The following is a 25,616-nucleotide window of genomic DNA, read 5'->3' as shown; positions in this document are numbered from 1 at the left end:
TGACGTGACGAGATGAGAAAGTACGCGAGTCATAATATATTATATTTATATTGTTTTAAATAATAGGTATCTGTAAAGATACGTGATATCGTCTTTGCGTGGCTGTAGATGTCTGGGCTAGTGTTCATTTCTGCTGACACTCACGGATATATTCCTCGAACAAAGACCATACTCACTCACTCACTGCTTGTGATTGCGATTGAGATAGGCCTCGTTATGGGGATAGTGATGGGGCTTGTGATGGGGATTGTGATGGGGATTGTGACGGGGATTATGATGGGCCTTGTTATGGGGATTGTGATGGAGATTGTGATGGGGCTTGTGATGGGCCTTGTTATGGGGATTGTGATGGGGCTTGTGATGGAAGATTGTGATGGGCCTTGTTATGGGGCTTGTGATGGGCCTTGTTATGGGGATCGTGATGGAGATTGTGATGGGGATTGGGATGGGCCTTGTGATGAGGATTGTGATTGGAATTGAGTTACGGATTGTGGTGGGGCTTGTGATGGGGATTATGATGGGGATTATGATGGGGCTTGTGATAGGCCTTGTTATTGGGATTTTGATGAGAGATTGTGATGGGGATTATGGGTTTGGGATTATGATGGGGCTTGTGATAGGCCTTGTTATAGGGATTGTTATGGGGATTGTGATAGGGCTTGTGATAGGCCTTGTTATGGGGATTGTGATGAGAGATTGTGATAGGGATTATGATGGGGATTATGATGGGGCTTGTGATGAGCCTTGATATGGGGATTGTGATGGGGCTTGTGATGGGCCTCGTGATGGGCCTTGTTATGGGGATTGTGATGGGGGTTGTGATGAGAGATTGTGATGGGGATTATGTTTGGCCTTGTGATGAGGATTGTGCTGAGAATTGAGCTGCGGATTGTGGTGGGGCTTGTGATGGAGATTGTGATGGTTGAGTACAAAACAGGCATTGATTAGTGAACGAATCAGCTGTTATGTTTTGACTGGACAGAATTATCATTAGCACCACTTTCTTGCTAATGGGAATTATATATGCCTGGTAGCTGCATTGTATTAAGCTTAAATGTAGTCATATAACTGAAATACAGTTCAACACTCACTCTCCCACTCACTCACCCACTCACTCACTCAATGTGAGCATTTGACAGAAATACTAGTGCAACCAAAACAGTAAATATGTCATGTTGAAAGGTAATGCCTGCGCCATGACGACGCAAAAACGGTAGAAAAACAGTGCCGATGATCTCGTCGCGGTAGCGCTGTCCAATGACATTGGGATTGTGATGGGGCTTGTGATGGGGATTGTGATGGGGCTTGTGATGGGCCTTGTGATGGGGCTTGTGATGGGGATTGTGATGTGCCTTGTGATGGGGCTTGTGATGGGGGTTGTGATGGGGCTTGTGATGGGGCTTGTGATGTGCCTTGTCATGGGGATTGTGATGGGCCTTGTAATGGGGCTTGTGATGGAGATTGTGATGGGCCTTGTTATGGGCCTTGTGATGGGGCTTGTGATGGGGATTGTGATGTGCCTTGTTATGGGGATTTTGATGGAGCTTGTGATGGGAGATTGTGATGGGGCTTGTGATGGGGCTTGTGATAGGGATTGTGATGGCCTTGTGATGGTGATTGTGTTGGGCCTTGTTATTGGGATTGTAATGGGACTTGTGATGGGAGATTGTGATGGGCCTTGTTATGGGGATTATGATGGGCCTTGTTATGGGGATTGTGATGGAGATTGTGATGGGGCTTGTGATGGGCCTTGTTATTGGGATTGTGATGGGGCTTGTGATGGAAGATTGTGATGGGCCTTGTTATGGGGATTATGATGGGCCTTGTTATGGGGATTGTGATGGAGATTGTTATGGGGCTTGTGATGGGCCTTGTTATTGGGATTGTGATGGGGCTTGTGATGGAAGATTGTGATAGGCCTTGTTATGGGGATTGTGATGGGCCTTGTTACGGGGATTGTGATGGAGATTGTGATGGGGATTGAGATGGGCCTTGTGATGAGGATTGTGATTGGAATTGAGTTACGGATTGTGGTGGGGCTTGTGATGGGGATTATGATGGGGATTATGATGGGGCTTGTGATAGGCCTTGTTATGGGGATTTTGATGAGAGATTGTGATTGGGATTATGATGGGGATTATGATGGGGCTTGTGATAGGCCTTGTTATAGGGATTGTTATGGGGATTGTGATGGGGCTTGTGATAGGCCTTGTTATGGGGATTTTGATGAGAGATTGTGATAGGGATTATGATGGGGATTATGATGGGGCTTGTGATGGGCCTTGATATGGGGATTGTGATGGGGCTTGTTATGAGAGATTGTGATGGGGATTATGATTGGCCTTGTGATGAGGATTGTGCTGGGAATTGAGTTGCGGATTGTGGTGGGGCTTGTGATGGAGATTGTGATGGTTGAGTACAAAACAGGCATTGATTAGTGAACGAATCAGCTGTTATGTTTTGACTGGACAGAATTATCATTAGCACCACTTTCTTGCTAATGGGAATTATATATGCCTGGTAGCTGCATTGTATTAAGCTTAAATGTAGTCATATAACTGAAATACAGTTCAACACTCACTCTCCCACTCACTCACCCACTCACTCACTCAATGTGAGCATTTGACAGAAATACTAGTGCAACCAAAACAGTAAATATGTCATGTTGAAAGGTAATGCCTGCGCCATGACGACGCAAAAACGGTAGAAAAACAGTGCCGATGATCTCGTCGCGGTAGCGCTGTTCATTGAGATTTCCCTCTACCACTATCAAACGGGTCCTCTGTTTTGCTGTAATCCCACCCCATACCATAACCCTGCCGCCCCCGAACGGATCTTCTTCCATGACACAACCATTGACGTAACGTTCACCTCGACTTCGGTACACTCGATTTCGTCCATCGCTGTGGCTGAGGTGAAAACGAGACTCGTCAGTGAATAGAACTTGTCCCCACTGCATGGCCGTTCAGCGTAGAAGCTGTCTGCACCAGAGTAGACGTGCTGCTTAACGGTGGTTTCCTGTCAAAATGGAACGTCAGGCGGGTCTTCTGGCGACAATCCCTGCACATCTGAGGCGAAGACGTACGGTTTGTGAAGATATTCGTCGAAGGCCAGGGGTGTTTCTTGCAGTAACTGTTGCTGGCAGAATCGATTTCGTAGGTGTGTTGTTCGAATCCAGTTGTCTTTTCGAATATTGGTTACGCTTGGCCTGCCACTCCGAGGATGGTCTCTGACTGCATTCGTCTGTTGCCAACGTTGCCATAAACACCAAATGGTGTTTCTGTGGACGTTAAATTGTCTTGCAACATCACGTCGGCTCGATCCTGCGATGCTAAACAATGCATATGGATTCCTGTTAACGCACATGTTTTTATACCCATTCTTGGGTAGTGAAATGCATGGGGCTTGCATAAAAGTCAACTTTTGCATGGAATGCATGCTTTTCTGTAGCAGTTGCGTTTGTGTGACTTGATTCCATACATGTACTACAATATTGAAAACCGAACTTTACTTGTTTGAAAAATACACTAAAATATTGGTGTCACAGGAACTTTTGTTGTTGAGTATAGTTTGCCAAGTTCGTGAATGCTCCTGGTGTAAATATATTGCGTGTGATCAAATCAAACTGCAGGGCAAAAGTACCTATACATGCATATGGTAAACGTTACTGAAAGTCGATTCTTGTCATTTTTTATATCACTATTTTTTACATCGAAGGGTGTAGTGCTAGATCTATACACAACTGTATTTAAAGTGGTTCCTGTGACTTCATGTTTACACTGACAGCCAAACAACAACCAGCTGTATTGTGGAATAAAATAGTTCCTCAAAAAGAGAGGAGACGTATGTATGCCCAACTTGCTTTATATCTGTTTGTTACATTTTTACATAGTTTGTTTACTACAAATATATATAGAGTATATTATATTCGTGTTCACGACATACTATGCGTACGACACGAGTGTCTAAATTCCGGAATTTAGACCCGAGTGTCGTAAACATAGTATGACATGAACACGAATATAATGTTCTAATTATTACCGAAGATTATGTCTACATACAGAAACGCATTTTAGTGTTTACTTATAAGGAGAGCGAGTCGCAACAGCGGCGGAACCACAATTTGTTGAATGACGTCAACAGCTATGACTTCGTTTCTAGTTTGACGTCACGTCACGATAAGATTCGAATGACGTCAACAATGCCGCCCGGATAACGGAAACACTACACTGTTGTCTCGTGACGTTTTAGAATTAAATTTTTGTTGTGTTCATTGAAATGCCTTCATTCTGATCAGCTGAATTGGTCACGTGTTATTCATTTCCCAATGAATGTAAAATATTAAGCCACGCCCACCGAAGCGGACTAGAATTTTTTGTAAGAATTCGCTACCCGGAAAACCCGTAAAAATACACAGTCAATCCTTTTATGACCTCTCGTAGGTAATAAATTCAAATTATAACACCATTAGATGAAAAAAGTATGTTAGGAACTACCTCAGTAAATCAGTCGCAATGATAGCGCGTCGTAATACATTTACATCACGTACAAGACGTCAAAATGGCAGACATGATAATCGTGAAGGAAGAGATTTCCGAAGAATCTGTGGCGGTTACATGTGTCAATCATCATTGTTCAATTGGCCGATCATTGAAAGGTGATTATAAAGGTATGTCAAATTGATATTAAAGTAAATGCATGGATTGCTGTAGACTGTCACTGTCAGCCCAGACAGGGATCAAGTCGATACTACGATAGTTTGGATGTTCATTTCTTCGATTTATTCACTGGGATGGGTCGTAGTGAGGATATTCGTAAACGATCATGCAGTCAAGCTCTCTGACATTTTTGGATGTATTCTAAACCGCTGAGTTCAAACTTAAATTTCAGTGAGTATGGTTTTCCGCCGCTTTTAGCAATATTCCAGCAATATCACGGCGGGGGACACCAGAAATGGGCTTCATCCTTAAAATTAAAGGGTCTAAATGATCAGCGACAACGCTTCTGTATTCGTGCTAGGGTTCCCCCGGGAATGTGGAAGTATCCGTCAGTGTACGGGTCATTTCAAGAATACAGTCTCTTACAAACCTCACCTCACCAGGTGTTCTGAACAGCCCATAAGGATTGTTAAACAATATATACGCTCTATTAATGTATTTCAAGTATTAAGAACAAAGTGTAAAAAGTAGGGTTTTATTCAGATACAAAAAACTTATATATGAATATACACACGAACAGATCTGTAAGTGATCACAAACTATGAACCATGACATTATTTAACAATGTTCTACACTCAGTGAAATGAAGAAAGAACATGAAAGAACAAACATGACACTGTCCCCATTGTGGCTGAAAGTATGGTGCCACTGTTAAAAGGTCTCATGTCCTTCTTATAGTTTTCATGGTGACAGACCTTGTCAATGGTCTGTTTATGAGTTGTACCACAGTTGTCTGGAAGAAGACCACACTCCAACTCCGTCCTCAAACCAATGACGGCATCCGCACAAGACTTGTGGTTCTTTTTGCTCCAGGCTTCCAGATCACAGCTGACGTGCTCCAGACGGACGTCACAGAATCTGTTGAAGAACTGATCCTCTTGGAGGTTCTGTTGTTCTGCCGTCATCATCAACTCCATGGTCTTCTGGTTCATTGTCTGCTGGCACGACACAACAGCGTCTGTGGGTTCCGCAAAACAGTCGATGCCGTTGAGGTACACGTCAGGGTGAGCGCACAGTACTCCAACACCTTTGTCCATAGATTCAATGTCAAGGCCGATGGCGCGGAGAATCATTGGAGATTCAGGACAGTCGTCTCTCTTCTGTTTCATGCATGTCACGAGAGAGTCTTTGTTCTTACAGAAAATGTCAGCCTGATCCGCTGTGGTCCCGATGATGGCACCGCGGCCCATGGTGGAGTTGGAGAGGAAGAGGGTGGGGTCAAGGTTGGCGTCAACATAACACTGACGTAGATCCTCGGTGAGAGTTCGGCGACATGGGTGTGCGCACATCTCATCCAGAGATCCGAAGAGGGAACGGAACTGTCTGTCGATGAGGGGTCTCTGATCCTGTTGTGTTTGGCTCGGGGCACACATCGTAGAGTTGATCAATGTCCTCATGAACTCCACACCGCACTGAAGCAACGCCTCCTGCTTGCCACAAGCATCTTGTCTGAACGCGTCGGGACTGTCGGGCGCTTGTCCATTTGTCCCGTTTGTCAACAAGTATAAAAAGTTATTAAAGTCCATCTGACTATTTTGAACACATGTGTTGAGGTTTTGAACAAAGTTATTTTGACACGGGGACATCCCTTGTTGACCTTGACCCGTTGTCATGGAAACAAGCACCATGGCAACACAACAAGACAAGGTTCTTCCAAACATGTTGATGTACTTACTGGAAGAGGAATGTGTAAAACAACTGATGGCTCTGATCAACAGAGACTATTTATCATAAGCGGGCCAAAGGTGTGACTCTTCCACCAATCGGAGAACACTACGCTAATGAAGTCAAAGATTTTATGTGCTGTCGATAACATTTCGCAATCACTTCCTCAACTGCATGTGAGACTGTGACGCGTCGTGTGAACTTCCCTGATTGTTACGTGTACCCCGGGGGTACTCCGGCCTAAGCCTTGTGTTGTTGTTACCCGTCATATGTTTTAAACACCCTTAATTGATGGACCATTATACAATCCGATCATTGAAGGAGTTACCAAATATCAACAGATTATATTGATGTGTATGCTGCAGGCTGTTATACCTATTTGTCGTGATGCAGTTTCCTACAGTATGTATACTTTAACATCTACAATCTGCACATATTCAAAGTAGAAGGACAATTTGGGTTGACAGGAACTATGGAAACATAACAGTAAAGGTTAAGGTCACAGACTCGCGGGCTGTGATCATGCTTCTTGTCAACAACACTGACAGAAAGAGTTTGTAAAGTTTTCTAACTAAGTTACTGACCCATCAGACACTAACATGTTAGTAGATTTTACTGATCAGTAGCCTATGGTCACTAACTAAAAAAGGTTAAGTTGTAATCAGATGTACTTTCATCATCAGCTGCCTGTATGAGAGAAATACTATTTGGCATACAGCAATAACACATTGATGAATTCAAAGATTTCAGATGGAATTCGCACCTGCAACCTCTAGATTTGTATTTTTCTCACACTACGCCCTGTTCTACGGAGACTGTTTTCGTCACTAGTTGTAATTTTACTAGTCACTATAAGCTTAGTTTGCTTGTACATTTTTATTGTTAATATTGTTACCAAGTCCTTATGGTGTATATGTTATGCAAGTGTCTGTGAATCAGATTTGCACATCTAATTTCAATATATATATTATTATACATCACATTCATATTTGACTCATAGCCTGATGACGTACACTTTTTTAACATATTTACATTCTAAACATGTTTAAGCGTGAATAAATGGTACATGTTTATGATTATGGGGATGCTGTGTTTAGGTGGCGTTTATATGCTATAAGGCGATAACTCATTTCATGTGTTTAGACCCTAAACATGTTCAGATAGAACACACCAAATGTGCATTCCGTTTAGGATAGAAACACAAAAATAACAGTGTTTTCATTTTTAAGGTATTATACTTATTGAATAAGTGATATTACCAATCTTCAGCATCTTCCTGAAATCTACCAGGATAGTAAATTCGCTGTTTACTAACCTTCTGGCCGCTGTTACTAATTATTAGTTCCAACTTCTCGTATCCCCATACTTTTCACGTGAGTTGCCTCAGTTAACTAATCAGACTTGACACCTATCTGAAAAACATGAAACCAACTAACTATTGAAAATAAAAGTGCTTTCATAAACTAGCTTATGCACCCTCGATGACCCCTGACGCCACAGGGCATTGTTTCGACGGTGTGACTGGCAACAAAATACTACGAATTACGTCACAGGTTACTGTGACGTGTTTGAAAAGTTTGTAGTACTGTATTCTAAAGGTAGACCAAACAGAAAAGTGACGTGACGAGATGAGAAAGTACGCGAGTCATAATATAGTATATTTATATTGTTTTAAATAATAGGTATCTGTAAAGATACTTGATATCGTCTTTGCGTGGCTGTAGATGTATAGGCTAGTGTTCATTTCTGCTGACACTCACGGATATATTCCTCGAACAAAGACCATACTCACTCACTCACTGCTTGTGATTGCGATTGAGATAGGCCTCGTTATGGGGATAGTGATGGGGCTTGTGATGGGGAATGTGATGGGGCTTGTGATGGGCCTCGTTATGGGGCTTGTGATGGGGATTGTGATGTGCCTTGTTATGGGGCTTGTTATGGGCCTTGTGATGGGGCTTGTGGTGGGGATTGTGATGTGCCTTGTTATCGGGCTTGTGATGGGGCTTGTGATGGGGATTGTGATGGGGATTGTGATGGGGATCGTGATGGGCCTTGTTATGGGGATTGTGATGGAGCTTGTGATGGGAGATTGTGATGGAGCTTGTGATGGGGCTTGTGATGGGGATTGTGATGGGGCTTGTGATGGGGATTGTAATGGGGATCGTGATGGGCCTTGTTATGGGGATTGTGATGGAGCTTGTGATGGGAGATTGTGATGGGGCTTGTGATGGGGATTGTGATGGGGCCTTGTGATGGTGATTGTGATGGGCCTTGTTATTGGGATTGTGATGGGGCTTGTGATGGGGATTGTGATGGGGCTTGTGATGGGCCTTGTGATGGGGCTTGTGATGGGGATTGTGATGTGCCTTGTGATGGGGCTTGTGATGGGGGTTGTGATGGGGCTTGTGATGGGGCTTGTGATGTGCCTTGTCATGGGGATTGTGATGTGCCTTGTAATGGGGCTTGTGATGGAGATTGTGATGGGCCTTGTTATGGGCCTTTTGATGGGGCTTGTGATGGGGATTGTGATGGGCCTTGTAATGGGGATTTTGATGGAGCTTGTGATGGGAGATTGTGATGGGGCTTGTGATGGGGCTTGTGATAGGGATTGTGATGGCCTTGTGATGGTGATTGTGATGGGCCTTGTTATTGGGATTGTAATGGGACTTGTGATGGGAGATTGTGATGGGCCTTGTTATGGGGATTATGATGGGCCTTGTTATGGGGATTGTGATGGAGATTGTGATGGGGCTTGTGATGGGCCTTGTTATTGGGATTGTGATGGGGCTTGTGATGGAAGATTGTGATGGGCCTTGTTATGGGGATTGTGATGGGCCTTGTTACGGGGATTGTGATGGAGATTGTGATGGGGATTGAGATGGGCCTTGTGATGAGGATTGTGATTGGAATTGAGTTACGGATTGTGGTGGGGCTTGTGATGGGGATTATGATGGGGATTATGATGGGGCTTGTGATAGGCCTTGTTATGGGGATTTTGATGAGAGATTGTGATTGGGATTATGATGGGGATTATGATGGGGCTTGTGATAGGCCTTGTTATAGGGATTGTTATGGGGATTGTGATAGGGCTTGTGATAGGCCTTGTTATGGGGATTTTGATGAGAGATTGTGATAGGGATTATGATGGGGATTATGATGGGGCTTGTGATGGGCCTTGATATGGGGATTGTGATGGGGCTTGTTATGAGAGATTGTGATGGGGATTATGATTGGCCTTGTGATGAGGATTGTGATGGGAATTGAGTTGCGGATTGTGGTGGGGCTTGTGATGGAGATTGTGATGGTTGAGTACAAAACAGGCATTGATTAGTGAACGAATCAGCTGTTATGTTTTGACTGGACAGAATTATCATTAGCACCACTTTCTTGCTAATGGGAATTATATATGCCTGGTAGCTGCATTGTATTAAGCTTAAATGTAGTCATATAACTGAAATACAGTTCAACACTCACTCTCCCACTCACTCACCCACTCACTCACTCAATGTGAGCATTTGACAGAAATACTAGTGCAACCAAAACAGTAAATATGTCATGTTGAAAGGTAATGCCTGCGCCATGACGACGCAAAAACGGTAGAAAAACAGTGCCGATGATCTCGTCGCGGTAGCGCTGTTCATTGAGATTTCCCTCTACCACTATCAAACGGGTCCTCTGTTTTGCTGTAATCCCACCCCATACCATAACGCTGCCGCCCCCGAACGGATCTTCTTCCATGACACAACCATTGACGTAACGTTCACCTCGACTTCGGTACACTCGATTTCGTCCATCGCTGTGGCTGAGGTGAAAACGAGACTCGTCAGTGAATAGAACTTGTCCCCACTGCATGGCCGTTCAGCGTAGAAGCTGTCTGCACCAGAGTAGACGTGCTGCTTAACGGTGGTTTCCTGTCAAAATGGGACGTCAGGCGGGTCTTCTGGCGACAATCCCTGCACATCTGAGGCGAAGACGTACGGTTTGTGCAGATATTCGTCGAAGGCCAGGGGTGCTTCTTGCAGTAACTGTTGCTGGCAGAATCGATTTCGTAGGTGTGTTGTTCGAATCCAGTTGTCTTATCGAATATTGGTTACGCTTGGCCTGCCACTCCGAGGATGGTCTCTGACTGCATTCGTCTGTTGCCAACGTTGCCATAAACACCAAATGGTGATTCTGTGGACGTTAAATTGTCTTGCAACATCACGTTGGCTCGATCCTGCGATGCTAAACAATGCATATGGATTCCTGTTAACGCACATGTTTTTATACCCATTCTTGGGTAGTGAAATGCATGGGGCTTGCATAAAAGTCAACTTTTGCATGGAATGCATGCTTTTCTGTAGCAGTTGCGTTTGTGTGACTTGATTCCATACATGTACTACAATATTGAAAACCGAACTTTACTTGTTTGAAAAATACACTAAAATATTGGTGTCACAGGAACTTTTGTTGTTGAGTATAGTTTGCCAAGTTCGTGAATGCTCCTGGTGTAAATATATTGCGTGTGATCAAATCAAACTGCAGGGCAAAAGTACCTATACATGCATATGGTAAACGTTACTGAAAGTCGATTCTTGTCATTTTTTATATCACTATTTTTTACATCGAAGGGTGTAGTGCTAGATCTATACACAACTGTATTTAAAGTGGTTCCTGTGACTTCATGTTTACACTGACAGCCAAACAACAACCAGCTGTATTGTGGAATAAAATAGTTCCTCAAAAAGAGAGGAGACGTATGTATGCCCAACTTGCTTTATATCTGTTTGTTACATTTTTACATAGTTTGTTCACTACAAATATATATAGAGTATATTATATTCGTGTTCACGACATACTATGCGTACGACACGAGTGTCTAAATTCCGGAATTTAGACCCGAGTGTCGTAAACATAGTATGACATGAACACGAATATAATGTTCTAATTATTACCGAAGATTATGTCTACATACAGAAACGCATTTTAGTGTTTACTTATAAGGAGAGCAAGTCGCAACAGCGGCGGAACCACAATTTGTCGAATGACGTCAACAGCTATGACTTCGTTTCTAGTGTGACGTCACGTCACGATAAGATTCGAATGACGTCAACAATGCCGCCCGGATAACGGAAACACTACACTGTTGTCTTGTGACGTTTTAGAATTAAATTTTTGTTGTGTTCATTGAAATGCCTTCATTCTGATCAGCTGAATTGGTCACGTGTTATTCATTTCCCAATGAATGTAAAATATTAAGCCACGCCCACCGAAGCGGACTAGAATTTTTTGTAAGAATTCGCTACCCGGAAAACCCGTAAAAATACACAGTCAATCCTTTTATGACCTCTCGTAGGTAATAAATTCAAATTATAACACCATTAGATGAAAAAAGTATGTTAGGAACTACCTCAGTAAATCAGTCGCAATGATAGCGCGTCGTAATACATTTACATCACGTACAAGTCGTCAAAATGGCAGACATGATAATCGTGAAGGAAGAGATTTCCGAAGAATCTGTGGCGGTTACATGTGTCAATCATCATTGTTCAATTGGCCGATCATTGAAAGGTGATTATAAAGGTATGTCAAATTGATATTAAAGTAAATGCATGGATTGCTGTAGACTTTCACTGTCAGCCCAGACAGGGATCGAGTCGATACTACGATAGTTTGGATGTTCATTTCTTCGATTTATTCACTGGGATGGGTCGCAGTGAGGATATTCGTAAACGATCATGCAGTCAAGCTCTCTGACATTTTTGGATGTATTCTAAACCGCTGAGTTCAAACTTAAATTTGAGTGAGTATGGTTTTCCGACGCTTTTAGCAATATTCCAGCAATATCACGGCGGGGGACTCCAGAAATGGTCTTCATCCTTAAAATTAAAGGGTCTAAATGATCAGCGACAACGCTTCTGTATTCGTGCTAGGGTTCCCCCGGGAATGTGGAAGTATCCGTCAGTGTACGGGTCATTTCAAGAATACAGTCTCTTACGAACCTCACCTCACCAGGTGTTCTGAACAGCCCATAAGGATTGTTAAACAATATATACGCTCTATTAATGTATTTCAAGTATAAAGAACAAAGTGTAAAAAGTAGGGTTTTATTCAGATACAAAAAACTTATATATGAATATACACACGAACAGATCTGTAAGTGATCACAAACTATGAACCATGACATTATTTAACAATGTTCTACACTCAGTGAAATGAAGAAAGAACATGAAAGAACAAACATGACACTGTCCCCATTGTGGCTGAAAGTATGGTGCCACTGTTAAAAGGTCTCATGTCCTTCTTATAGTTTTCATGGTGACAGACCTTGTCAATGGTCTGTTTATGAGTTGTACCACAGTTGTCTGGAAGAAGACCACACTCCAACTCCGTTCTCAAACCAATGACGGCATCCGCACAAGACTTGTGGTTCTTTTTGCTCCAGGCTTCCAGATCACAGCTGACGTGCTCCAGACGGACGTCACAGAATCTGTTGAAGAACTGGTCCTCTTGGAGGTTCTGTTGTTCTGCCGTCATCATCAACTCCATGGTCTTCTGGTTCATTGTCTGCTGGCACGACACAACAGCGTCTGTGGGTTCCGCAAAACAGTCGATGCCGTTGAGGTACACGTCAGGGTGAGCGCACAGAACTCCAACACCTTTGTCCATAGATTCAATGTCAAGGCCGATGGCGCGGAGAATCATTGGAGATTCAGGACAGTCGTCTCTCTTCTGTTTCATGCATGTCACGAGAGAGTCTTTGTTCTTACAGAAAATGTCAGCCTGATCCGCTGTGGTCCCGATGATGGCACCGCGGCCCATGGTGGAGTTGGAGAGGAAGAGGGTGGGGTCAAGGTTGGCGTCAACATAACACTGACGTAGATCCTCGGTGAGAGTTCGGCGACATGGGTGTGCGCACATCTCATCCAGAGATCCGAAGAGGGAACGGAACTGTCTGTCGATGAGGGGTCTCTGATCCTGTTGTGTTTGGCTCGGGGCACACATCGTAGAGTTGATCAATGTCCTCATGAACTCCACACCGCACTGAAGCAACGCCTCCTGCTTGCCACAAGCATCTTGTCTGAACGCGTCGGGACTGTCGGGCGCTTGTCCATTTGTCCCGTTTGTCAACAAGTATAAAAAGTTATTGAAGACCATCTGACTATTTTGAACACATGTGTTGAGGTTTTGAACAAAGTTATTTTGACACGGGGACATCCCTTGTTGACCTTGACCCGTTGTCATGGAAACAAGCACCATGGCAACACAACAAGACAAGGTTCTTCCAAACATGTTGATGTACTTACTGGAAGAGGAATGTGTAAAACAACTGATGGCTCTGATCAACAGAGACTATTTATCATAAGCGGGCCAAAGGTGTGACTCTTCCACCAATCGGAGAACACTACGCTAATGAAGTCAAAGATTTTATGTGCTGTCGATAACATTTCGCAATCACTTCCTCAACTGCATGTGAGACTGTGACGCGTCGTGTGAACTTCCCTGATTGTTACGTGTACCCCGGGGGTACTCCGGCCTAAGCCTTGTGTTGTTGTTACCCGTCATATGTTTTATACACCCTTAATTGATGGACCATTATTCAATCCGATCATTGAAGGAGTTACAAAATATCAACAGATTATATTGATGTGTATGCTGCAGGCTGTTATACCTATTTGTCGTGATGCAGTGTCCTACAGTATGTATACTTTAACATCTACAATCTGCACATATTCAAAGTAGAAGGACAATTTGGGTTGACAGGAACTATGGAAACATAACAGTAAAGGTTAAGGTCACAGACTCGCGGGCTGTGATCATGCTTCTTGTCAACAACACTGACAGAAAGAGTTTGTAAAGTTTTCTAACTAAGTTACTGACCCATCAGACACTAACATGTTAGTAGATTTTACTGATCAGTAGCCTATGGTCACTAACTAAAAAAGGTTAAGTTGTAATCAGATGTACTTTCATCATCAGCTGCCTGTATGAGAGAAATACTATTTGGCATACAGCAATAACACATTGATGAATTCAAAGATTTCATATGGAATTCGCACCTGCAACCTCTAGATTTGTATTTTTCTCACACTACGCCCTGTTCTACGGAGACTGTTTTCGTCACTAGTTGTAATTTTACTAGTCACTATAAGCTTAGTTTGCTTGTACATTTTTATTGTTAATATTGTTACCAAGTCCTTATGGTGTATATGTTATGCAAGTGTCTGTGAATCAGATTTGCACATCTAATTTCAATATATATATTATTATACATCACATTCATATTTGACTCATAGCCTGATGACGTACACTTTTTTAACATATTTACATTCTAAACATGTTTAAACGTGAATAAATGGTACATGTTTATGATTATGGGGATGCTGTGTTTAGGTGGCGTTTATATGCTATAAGGCGATAACTCATTTCATGTGTTTAGACCCTAAACATGTTCAGATAGAACACACCAAATGTGCATTCCGTTTAGGATAGAAACACAAAAATAACAGTGTTTTCATTTTTAAGGCATTATACTTATTGAATAAGTGATATTACCAATCTTCAGCATCTTCCTGAAATCTACCAGGATAGTAAATTCGCTGTTTACTAACCTTCTGGCCGCTGTTACTAATTATTAGTTCCAACTTCTCGTATCCCCATACTTTTCACGTGAGTTGCCTCAGTTAACTAATCAGACTTGACACCTATCTGAAAAACATGAAACTAACTAACTATTGAAAATAAAAGTGCTTTCATAAACTAGCTTATGCACCCTCGATGACCCCTGACGCCACAGGGCATTGTTTCGACGGTGTGACTGGCAACAAAATACTACGAATTACGTCACAGGTTACTGTGACGTGTTTGATAAGTTTGTGGTACTGTATTCTAAAGGTAGGCCAAACAGAAAAGTGACGTGACGAGATGAGAAAGTACGCGAGTCATAATATATTATATTTATATTGTTTTTAATAATAGGTATCTGTAAAGATACTTGATATCGTCTTTGCGTGGCTGTAGATGTCTGGGCTAGTGTTCATTTCTGCTGACACTCACGGATATATTCCTCGAACAAAGACCATACTCACTCACTCACTGCTTGTGATTGCGATGGAGATAGGCCTCGTTATGGGGATAGTGATGGGGCTTGTGATGGGGATTGTGATGGGGCTTGTGATCAGGATTGTGATGTGCCTTGTTATGGGGATTGTGATGGGCCTTGTGATGGGGCTTGTGATGGGCCTTGTTATGGGGCTTGTGATGGGGATTGTGATGTGCCTTGTTATGGGGCTTGTAATGGGGGTTGTGATGGGGCTTGTGATGGGGATTGTGATGTGCCTTGTTATGGGGATTGTGATGGGGCTTGTGATCAGGATTGTGATGGGCCTTGTTATGGGGCTTGTGATGGGCCTTGTGATGGGGCTTGTGATGGGGATTGTGATGGGCCTTGTTATGTGGCTTGTGATGGGGGTTGTGATGTGCCTTGTAATGGGTATTGTGATGGGGCTTGTGATGGGCCTTGTTATGGGGCTTGTGATGGGTTACTGTGGGTTACTGTGACGTGTTTGATAAGTTTGTGGTACTGTATTCTAAAGGTAGGCCAAACAGAAAAGTGACGTGACGAGATGAGAAAGTACGCGAGTCATAATATATTATATTTATATTGTTTTAAATAATAGGTATCTGTAAAGATACGTGATATCGTCTTTGCGTGGCTGTAGATGTCTGGGCTAGTGTTCATTTCTGCTGACACTCACGGATATATTCCTCGAACAAAGACTGTGATTGCGATTGAGATGGGCCTTGTTATGGGGATAGTGATGGGGCTTGTGATGAAGATTGTGATGGGGCTTGTGATGGGGATTGTGATGGCGATTGTGATGGGCCTTGTTATGGGGCTTGTTATGGGCCTTGTTATGGGGCTTGTGATCGGGATTGTGATGGGCCTTGTTATGGGCCTTGTTATGGGGATTGTGATGGGCCTTGTTATGGGGATTGTGATGGAGCTTGTGATGGGAGATTGTGATGGGGCTTGTGATGGGGATTGTGATGGTGATTGTGATGAGCCTTGTGATGGGGCTTGTGATGGGGCTTGTGATGGGCCTTTTGATGGGGCTTGTGATGGGGATCGTGATGGGCCTTGTTATGGGGATTGTGATGGAGCTTGTGATTGGAGATTGTGATGGGGCTTGTGATGGGGATTGTGATGGGGATTGTGATGGCCTTGTGATGGTGATTGTGATGGGCCTTGTTATTGGGATTGTGATGGGGCTTGTGATGGGAGATTGTGATGGGCCTTGTTATGGGGATTGTGATGGAGATTGTGATAGGGCTTGTGATGGGAGATTGTGATGGGCCTTGTTATTGGGATTGTGATGGTGCTTGTGATGGGAGATTGTGATGGTGCTTGTGATGGGAGATTGTGATGGGCCTTGTTATGGGGATTGTGATGGAGATTGTGATGGGGATTGAGATGGGCCTTGCGATGAGGATTGTGATGGGAATTGAGTTACGGATTGTGGTGGGGATTGTGATGGGGATTATGATGGGGATTATGATGGGGCTTGTGATAGGCCTTGTTATGGGGATTTTTATGGGGATTGTGATGGGGCTTGTGATGGGCCTTGTTATGGGGATTTTGATGAGAGATTGTGATAGGGATTATGATGGGGATTATGATGGGGCTTGTGATGGGCCTTGATATGGGGACTGTGATGGGGCTTGTGATGGGCCTCGTGATGGGCCTTGTTATGGGGATTGTGATGGGGGTTGTGATGAGAGATTGTGATGGGGATTATGATGGAGATTGTGATGGGGATTATGATTGGCCTTGTGATGAGGATTGTGATTGGCCTTGTGGTGGGAGATTGTGATGGCCTTGTGATGGGGATTGTGATAGGGGTTGTGATGAGAGATTGTGATTGGGATTATGATGGAGATTGTGATTGGGATTATGATTGGCCTTGTGATGAGGATTGTGATTGGCCTTGTGATTGGAGATTGTGATGGCCTTGTGATGGGGATTGTGATGGGCCTTGTTATGGGGATTGTGATGAGAGATTGTGATGGGGATTATGATTGGCCTTGTGATTAGGATTGTGATGGGAATTGAGTTGCGGATTGTGGTGGGGCTTGTGATGGAGATTGTGATGGTTGAGTACAAAACAGGCATAGATTAGTGAACGAATCAGCTGTTATGTTTTGACTGGACAGAATTATCATTAGCACCACTTTCTTGCTAATGGGAATTATATATGCCTGGTAGCTGCATTGTATTAAGCTTAAATGTAGTCATATAACTGAAATACAGTTCAACACTCACTCACTCACTCACACACCCACTCACTCACTCAATGTGAGCATTTGACAGAAATACTAGTGCAACCAAAACAGTAAATATGTCATGTTGAAAGGTAATGCCTGCGCCATGACGACGCAAAAACGGTAGAAAAACAGTGCCGATGATCTCGTCGCGGTAGCGCTGTTCATTGAGATTTCCCTCTACCACTATCAAACGGGTCCTCTGTTTTGCTGTAATCCCACCCCATACCATAACGCTGCCGCCCCCGAACGGATCTTCTTCCATGACACAACCATTGACGTAACGTTCACCTCGACTTCGGTACACTCGATTTCGTCCATCGCTGTGGCTGAGGTGAAAACGAGACTCAGTGAATAGAACTTGTCCCCACTGCATGGCCGTTCAGCGTAGAAGCTGTCTGCACCAGAGTAGACGTGATGCTTAACGTTGGTTTCCTGTCAAAATGGGACGTCAGGCGGGTCTTCTGGCGACAATCCCTGCACATCTGAGGCGAAGACGTACGGTTTGTGAAGATATTCGTCGAAGGCCAGGGGTGCTTCTTGCAGTAACTGTTGCTGGCAGAATCGATTTCGTAGGTGTGTTGTTCGAATCCAGTTGTCTTCTCGAATATTGGTTACGCTTGGCCTGCCACTCCGAGGATGGTCTCTGACTGAATTCGTCTGTTGCCAACGTTGCCATAAACACCAAATGGTGTTTCTGTGGACGTTAAATTGTCTTGCAACATCACGTCGGCTCGATCCTGCGATGCTAAACAATGCATATGGATTCCTGTTAACGCACATGTTTTTATACCCATTCTTGGGTAGTGAAATGCATGGGGCTTGCATAAAAGTCAACTTTTGCATGGAATGCATGCTTTTCTGTAGCAGTTGCGTTTGTGTGACTTGATTCCATACATGTACTACAATATTGAAAACCGAACTTTACTTGTTTGAAAAATACACTAAAATATTGGTGTCACAGGAACTTTTGTTGTTGAGTATAGTTTGCCAAGTTCGTGAATGCTCCTGGTGTAAATATATTGCGTGTGATCAAATAAAACTGCAGGGCAAAAGTACCTATACATGCATATGGTAAACGTTACTGAAAGTCGATTCTTGTCATTTTTTATATCACTATTTTTTACATCGAAGGGTGTAGTGCTAGATCTATACACAACTGTATTTAAAGTGGTTCCTGTGACTTCATGTTTACACTGACAGCCAAACAACAACCAGCTGTATTGTGGAATAAAATAGTTCCTCAAAAAGAGAGGAGACGTATGTATGCCCAACTTGCTTTATATCTGTTTGTTACATTTTTACATAGTTTGTTCACTACAAATATATATAGAGTATATTATATTCGTGTTCATGCCATACTATGCGTACGACACGAGTGTCTAAATTCCGGAATTTAGACCCGAGTGTCGTAAACATAGTATGACATGAACTCGAATATAATATTCTAATTATTACCGAAGATTATGTCTACATACAGAAACGCATTTTAGTGTTTACTTATAAGGACAGCAAGTCGCAACAGCGGCGGAACCACAATTTGTCGAATGACGTCAACAGCTATGACTTCGTTTCTAGTGTGACGTCACGTCACGATAAGATTCGAATGACGTCAACAATGCCGCCCGGATGACGGAAACACTACACTGTAGTCTCGTGACGTTTTAGAATTAAATTTTTGTTGTGTTCATTGAAATGCCTTCATTCTGATCAGCTGAATTGGTCACGTGTTATTCATTTCCCAATGAATGTAAAATATTAAGCCACGCCCACCGAAGCGGACTAGAATTTTTTGTAAGAATTCGCTACCCGGAAAACCCGTAAAAATACACAGTCAATCCTTTTATGACCTTTCGTAGGTAATAAATTCAAATTATAACACCATTAGATGAAAAAAGTATGTTAGGAACTACCTCAGTAAATCAGTCGCAATGATAGCGCGTTGTAATACATTTACATCACGTACAAGACGTCAAAATGGCAGACATGATAATCGTGAAGGAAGAGATTTCCGAAGAATCTGTGGCGGTTACATGTGTCAATCATCATTGTTCAATTGGCCGATCATTGAAAGGTGATTATAAAGGTATGTCAAATTGATATTAAAGTAAATGCATGGATTGCTGTAGACTGTCACTGTCAGCCCCAGACAGGGATCGAGTCGATACTACGATAGTTTGGATGTTCATTTCTTCGATTTATTCACTGGGATGGGTCGCAGTGAGGATATTCGTAAACGATCATGCAGTCAAGCTCTCTGACATTTTTGGATGTATTCTAAACCGGTGAGTTCACCCAGGTGTTCTGAACAGCCCATAAGGATTGTTAAACAATATATACGCTCTATTAATGTATTTCAAGTATTGAGAACAAAGTGTAAAAAGTAGGGTTTTATTCAGATACAAAAAACTTATATATGAATATACACACGTACAGATCTGTAAGTGATCACAAACTATGAGCCATGACATTCTTTAACAATGTTCTACACTCAGTGAAATGAAGAAAGAACATGAAAGAACAAACATGACACTGTCCCCATTGTGGCTGAAAGTATGGTGCCACTGTTAAACGGTCTCATGTCCGTTTTATAGTTTTCATGGTGACAGACCTTGTCAATGGTCTGTTTATGAGTTGTACCACAGTTGTCTGGAAGAAGACCACACTCCAACTCCGTCCTCAAACCAATGACGGCATCCGCACAAGACTTGTGGTTCTTTTTGCTCCAGGCTACCAGATCACAGCTGACGTGCTCCAGACGGACGTCACAGAATCTGTTGAAGAACTGGTCCTCTTGGAGGTTCTGTTGTTCTGCCGTCATCATCAACTCCATGGTCTTCTGGTTCATTATCTGCTGGCACGACACAACAGCGTCTGTGGGTTCCGCAAAACAGTCGATGCCGTTGAGGTACACGTCAGGGTGAGCGCACAGTACTCCAACACCTTTGTCCATAGATTCAATGTCAAGGCCGATGGCGCGGAGAATCATGGGAGATTCAGGACAGTCGTCTCTCTTCTGTTTCATGCATGTCACGAGAGAGTCTTTGTTCTTACAGAAAATGTCAGCCTGATCCGCTGTGGTCCCGATGATGGCACCGCGGCCCATGGTGGAGTTGGAGAGGAAGAGGGTGGGGTCAAGGTTGGCGTCAACATAACACTGACGTAGATCCTCGGTGAGAGTTCGGCGACATGGGTGTGCGCACATTGCGTCCAGAGATCCGAAGAGGGAACGGAACTGTCTGTCGACGAGGGGTCTCTGATCCTGTTGTGTTTGGCTCGGGGCACACATCGTAGAGTTGATCAATGTCCTCATGAACTCCACACCGCACTGAAGCAACGCCTCCTGCTTGCCACAAGCATCTTGTCTGAACGCGTCGGGACTGTCGGGCGCTTGTCCGTTTGTCCCGTTTGTCAACAAGTATAAAAAGTTATTAAAGTCCATCTGACTATTTTGAACACATGTGTTGAGGTTTTGAACAAAGTTATTTTGACACGGGGACATCCCTTGTTGATCTTGACCCGTTGTCATGGAAACAAGCACCATGGCAACACAACAAGACAAGGTTCTTCCAAACATGTTGATGTACTTACTGGAAGAGGAATGTGAAAAACAACTGATGGCTCTGATCAACAGAGACTATTTATCATAAGCGGGCCAAAGGTGTGACTCTTCCACCAATCGGAGAACACTACGCTAATGAAGTCAAAGATTTTATGTGCTGTCGATAACATTTCGCAATCACTTCCTCAACTGCATGTGAGACTGTGACGCGTCGTGTGAACTTCCCTGATTGTTACGTGTACCCCGGGGGTACTCCGGCCTAAGCCTTGTGTTGTTGTTACCCGTCATATGTTTTATACACCCTTAATTGATGGACCATTATTCAATCCGATCATTGAAGGAGTTACAAAATATCAACAGATTATATTGATGTGTATGCTGCAGGCTGTTATACCTATTTGTCGTGATGCAGTGTCCTACAGTATGTATACTTTAACATCTACAATCTGCACATATTCAAAGTAGAAGGACAATTTGGGTTGACAGGAACTATGGAAACATAACAGTAAAGGTTAAGGTCACAGACTCGCGGGCTGTGATCATGCTTCTTGTCAACAACACTGACAGAAAGAGTTTGTAAAGTTTTCTAACTAAGTTACTGACCCATCAGACACTAACATGTTAGTAGATTTTACTGATCAGTTTGTATTTTGTTACCATGTAGCATATGGTCACTAACTAAAAAAGGTTAAGTTGTAATCAGATGTACTTTCATCGTCAGCTGCCTGTATGAGAGAAATATTATTTGGCATACAGCAATAACACATTGATGAATTCAAAGATTTTTAAACTTTCGATGGAATTCGCACCTGCAACCTCTAGATTTGTATTTTCTCACGCTACGCCGTTCTACGGAGACTGTTTTCGTCACTAGTTGTAATTTTACTAGTCACTATAAGCTTGGTTTGCTTGTACATTTTTATTGTTAATATTGTTACCAAGTCCTTATGGTATATATGTTATGCAAGTGTCTGTGAATCAGATTTGCACATCTAATTTCAATATATATATTATTATACATCACATTCATATTTGACTTATAGCCTGATGACGTAAACTTTTTTAAAATATTTACATTCTAAACATGTTTAAGCGTGATTAAAATGGTACATGTTTATGATTATGGGGATGCTGTGTTTAGGTGGCGTTTATATGCTATAAGGCGATAACTCATTTCATGTGTTTAGACCCTAAACATGTTCAGATAGAACACACCAAATGTGCATTCCGTTTAGGATAGAAACACAAAAATAACAGTGTTTTCATTTTTAAGGCATTATACTTATTGAAAAACTGATATTACCAATCTTCAGCATCTTCCTGAAATCTACCAGGATAGTAAATTCGCTGTTTACTAACCTTCTGGCCGCTGTTACTAATTCTTAGTTCCAACTTCTCGTATCCCCATACTTTTCACGTGAGTTGCCTCAGTTAACTAATCAGACTTGACACCTATCTGAAAAACATGAAACTAACTAACTATTGAAAATAAAAGTGCTTTCATAAACTAGCTTATGCACCCTCGATGACCCCTGACGCCACAGGGCATTGTTTCGACGGTGTGACTGGCAACAAAATACTACAAATTACGTCACAGGTTACTGTGACGTGTTTGATAAGTTTGTGGTACTGTATTCTAAAGGTAGGCCAAACAGAAAAGTGACGTGACCAGATGAGAAAGTACGTGAGTCATAATATATTATATTTATATTGTTTTAAATGATAGGTATCTGTAAAGATACGTGATATCGTCTTTGCGTGGCTGTAGATGTCTGGGCTAGTGTTCATTTCTGCTGACACTCACGGATATATTCCTCGAACAAAGACCATACTCACTCACTCACTGCTTGTGATTGGGATTGAGTTTGGCCTTATTATGGAGATTGTGACGGGGCTTGTGATGGGGATTGTGATGTGCCTTGTTATGAGGATTGTGATGGGAGATTGTGATGGGTCTTGTGATTGGGATTGAGATTGGGATTGAGATTGACCTTGTTATAGGGATTGTGATGGGGATTGTGATGGGAATTGTGATGGAGGTTGTGATGGGCCTTGTGATGGGGATTGTGATGGGGCTTGTAATGGGTGATTGTGATGGGGCTTGTGATTGGGAATGAGATGGGCCTTGTTATGGGGATTGTGATGGGAGATTGTGATGGGCCTTGTTTTGGGGACTGTGATGGGCCTTGTAATTGGGATTGTGATGGGGCTTGTGATTGGAGATTGTGATGGGCCTTGTGATTGGGATTGTGATGGGCCTTGTTATGGGGATTGTGATGGGGATTGTGATGAGAGATTGTGATGGGCCTTGTTATTGTGATTGTGATGGGGCTTGTGATGGGAGATTGTGACGGGCCTTGTTACGGGGCTTGTGATGGGCCTTGTGATTGGGATTGTGATGGGCCTTGTTATGGGGATTGTGATGGAGATTGTGATGGGGATTATGTTTGGCCTTGTGATGAGGATTGTGATGGGAATTGAGTTGCGGATTGTGGTGGGGCTTCTGATGGAGATTGTGATGGTTGAGTACAAAACAGGCATAGATTAGTGAACGAATCAGCTGTTATGTTTTGACTGGACAGAATTATCATTAGCACCACTTTTTTGCTAATGGGAATTATATATGCCTGGTAGCTGCATTGTATTAAGCTTAAATGTAGTCATATAACTGAAATACAGTTCAACACTCACTCTCTCACTCACGCACCCTCTCACTCACTCAATGTGAGCATTTGACAGAAATACTAGTGCAACCAAAACAGTAAATATGTCATGTTGAAAGGTAATGCCTGCGCCATGACGACGCAAAAACGGTAGAAAAACAGTGCCGATGATCTCGTCGCGGTAGCGCTGTCCAATGACATTTCCCTCTACCACTATCAAACGGGTCCTCTGTTTTGCTGTAATCCCACCCCATACCATAACGCTGCCGCCCCCGAACGGATCTTCTTCCATGACACAATCATTGACGTAACGTTCACCTCGACGTCGGTACCCTCGAATCCGTCCATCGCTGTGGCTGGGGTGAAAACGAGACTCGTCAGTGAATAGAACTTGTCCACACTGCATGGCCGTTCAGTGTAGAAGTTCGTGAATGCTCCTGGTGTAAATATATTGCGTGTGATCAAATAAAACTGGAGGGCAAAAGAACCTATACATGCATATGGTAAACGTTACTGAAAGTCGATTCTTGTAATTTTTATATCACTATTTTTTTACATCGAAGGGTGTAGTGCTAGATCTATACACAACTGTATTTAAAGTGGTTCCTGTGACTTCATGTTTACACTGACAGCCAAACAACAACCAGCTGTATTGTGGAATAAAATAGTTCCTCAAAAAGAGAGGAGACGTATGTATGCCCAACTTGCTTTATATCTGTTTGTTACATTTTTACATAGTTTGTTTACTACAAATATATATAGAGTATATTATATTCGTGTTCATGCCATACTATGCGTACGACACGAGTGTCTAAATTCCGGAATTTAGACCCGAGTGTCGTAAACATAGTATGACATGAACACGAATATAATGTTCTAATTATTACCGAAGATTATGTCTACATACAGAAACGCATTTTAGTGTTTACTTATAAGGAGAGCGAGTCGCAACAGCGGCGGAACCACAATTTGTCGAATGACGTCAACAGCTATGACTTCGTTTCTAGTGTGACGTCACGTCACGATAAGATTCGAATGACGTCAACAATGCCGCCCGGATAACGGAAACACTACACAGTTGTCTCGTGACGTTTTAGAATTAAATTTTTGTTGTGTTCATTGAAATGCCTTCATTCTGATCAGCTGAATTGGTCACGTGTTATTCATTTCCCAATGAATGTAAAATATTAAGCCACGCCCACCGAAGCGGACTAGAATTTTTTGTTAGAATTCGCTACCCGGAAAACCCGTAAAAATACACAGTCAATCCTTTTATGACCTCTCGTAGGTAATAAATTCAAATTATAACACCATTAGATGAAAAAAGTATGTTAGGAACTACCTCAGTAAATCAGTCGCAATGATAGCGCGTCTTAATACATTTACATCACGTACAAGACGTCAAAATGGCAGACATGATAATCGTGAAGGAAGAGATTTCCGAAGAATCTGTGGCGGTTACATGTGTCAATCATCATTGTTCAATTGGCCGATCATTGAAAGTTGATTATAAAGGTATGTCAAATTGATATTAAAGTAAATGCATGGATTGCTGTAGACTGTCACTGTCAGCCCCAGACAGGGATCGAGTCGATACTACGATAGTTTGGATGTTCATTTCTTCGATTTATTCACTGGGATGGGTCGTAGTGAGGATATTCGTAAACGATCATGCAGTCAAGCTCTCTGACATTTTGTGATGTA

The 25,616-nt window shown here is 42.7% G+C and overlaps 4 protein-coding genes across 4 annotated transcripts; 1 reads left to right on the top strand and 3 right to left on the bottom strand.

Annotated features, from left to right (window-relative positions):
* Positions 1-5,293: 5,293 nt before the first annotated feature.
* On the bottom strand, positions 5,294-6,379 carry LOC139451817 (uncharacterized). Its single transcript, XM_071233119.1, has one exon. The coding sequence runs from the start codon at positions 6,377-6,379 to the stop codon at positions 5,294-5,296; it is 1,086 nt and encodes a 361-aa protein (XP_071089220.1).
* Positions 6,380-12,572: 6,193 nt separating this feature from the next.
* On the bottom strand, positions 12,573-13,658 carry LOC139451816 (uncharacterized). Its single transcript, XM_071233118.1, has one exon. The coding sequence runs from the start codon at positions 13,656-13,658 to the stop codon at positions 12,573-12,575; it is 1,086 nt and encodes a 361-aa protein (XP_071089219.1).
* Positions 13,659-15,476: 1,818 nt separating this feature from the next.
* LOC139451815 (uncharacterized) lies at positions 15,477-15,926 on the top strand. The gene has a single exon (XM_071233116.1). The coding sequence runs from the start codon at positions 15,477-15,479 to the stop codon at positions 15,924-15,926; it is 450 nt and encodes a 149-aa protein (XP_071089217.1).
* Positions 15,927-20,178: 4,252 nt separating this feature from the next.
* LOC139451814 (uncharacterized) lies at positions 20,179-21,264 on the bottom strand. The gene has a single exon (XM_071233115.1). It carries the CDS (start codon positions 21,262-21,264, stop codon positions 20,179-20,181), a length of 1,086 nt encoding a protein of 361 aa, XP_071089216.1.
* Positions 21,265-25,616: the final 4,352 nt, after the last annotated feature.

The sequence above is a fragment of the Haliotis cracherodii genome, unplaced genomic scaffold (assembly GCF_022045235.1).
Source record: "Haliotis cracherodii isolate W230 unplaced genomic scaffold, xgHalCrac1.p SCAF_9, whole genome shotgun sequence".
Taxonomy (NCBI): Eukaryota; Metazoa; Mollusca; class Gastropoda; order Lepetellida; family Haliotidae; genus Haliotis; species Haliotis cracherodii.
The sequence above is the reverse complement of the archived record's forward strand: the minus strand, read 5'-3'. Positions and strand labels throughout refer to the sequence as shown.

What these genes read in the sequence shown, in the direction of transcription:
- LOC139451816 (XM_071233118.1), bottom strand. Translation starts at nt 13,658, where the DNA reads ATGTTTGGAAGAACCTTGTCTTGTTGTGTTGCCATGGTGCTTGTTTCC.
- LOC139451814 (XM_071233115.1), bottom strand. Translation starts at nt 21,264, where the DNA reads ATGTTTGGAAGAACCTTGTCTTGTTGTGTTGCCATGGTGCTTGTTTCC.
- LOC139451817 (XM_071233119.1), bottom strand. Translation starts at nt 6,379, where the DNA reads ATGTTTGGAAGAACCTTGTCTTGTTGTGTTGCCATGGTGCTTGTTTCC.
- LOC139451815 (XM_071233116.1), top strand. Translation starts at nt 15,477, where the DNA reads ATGGAGATAGGCCTCGTTATGGGGATAGTGATGGGGCTTGTGATGGGG.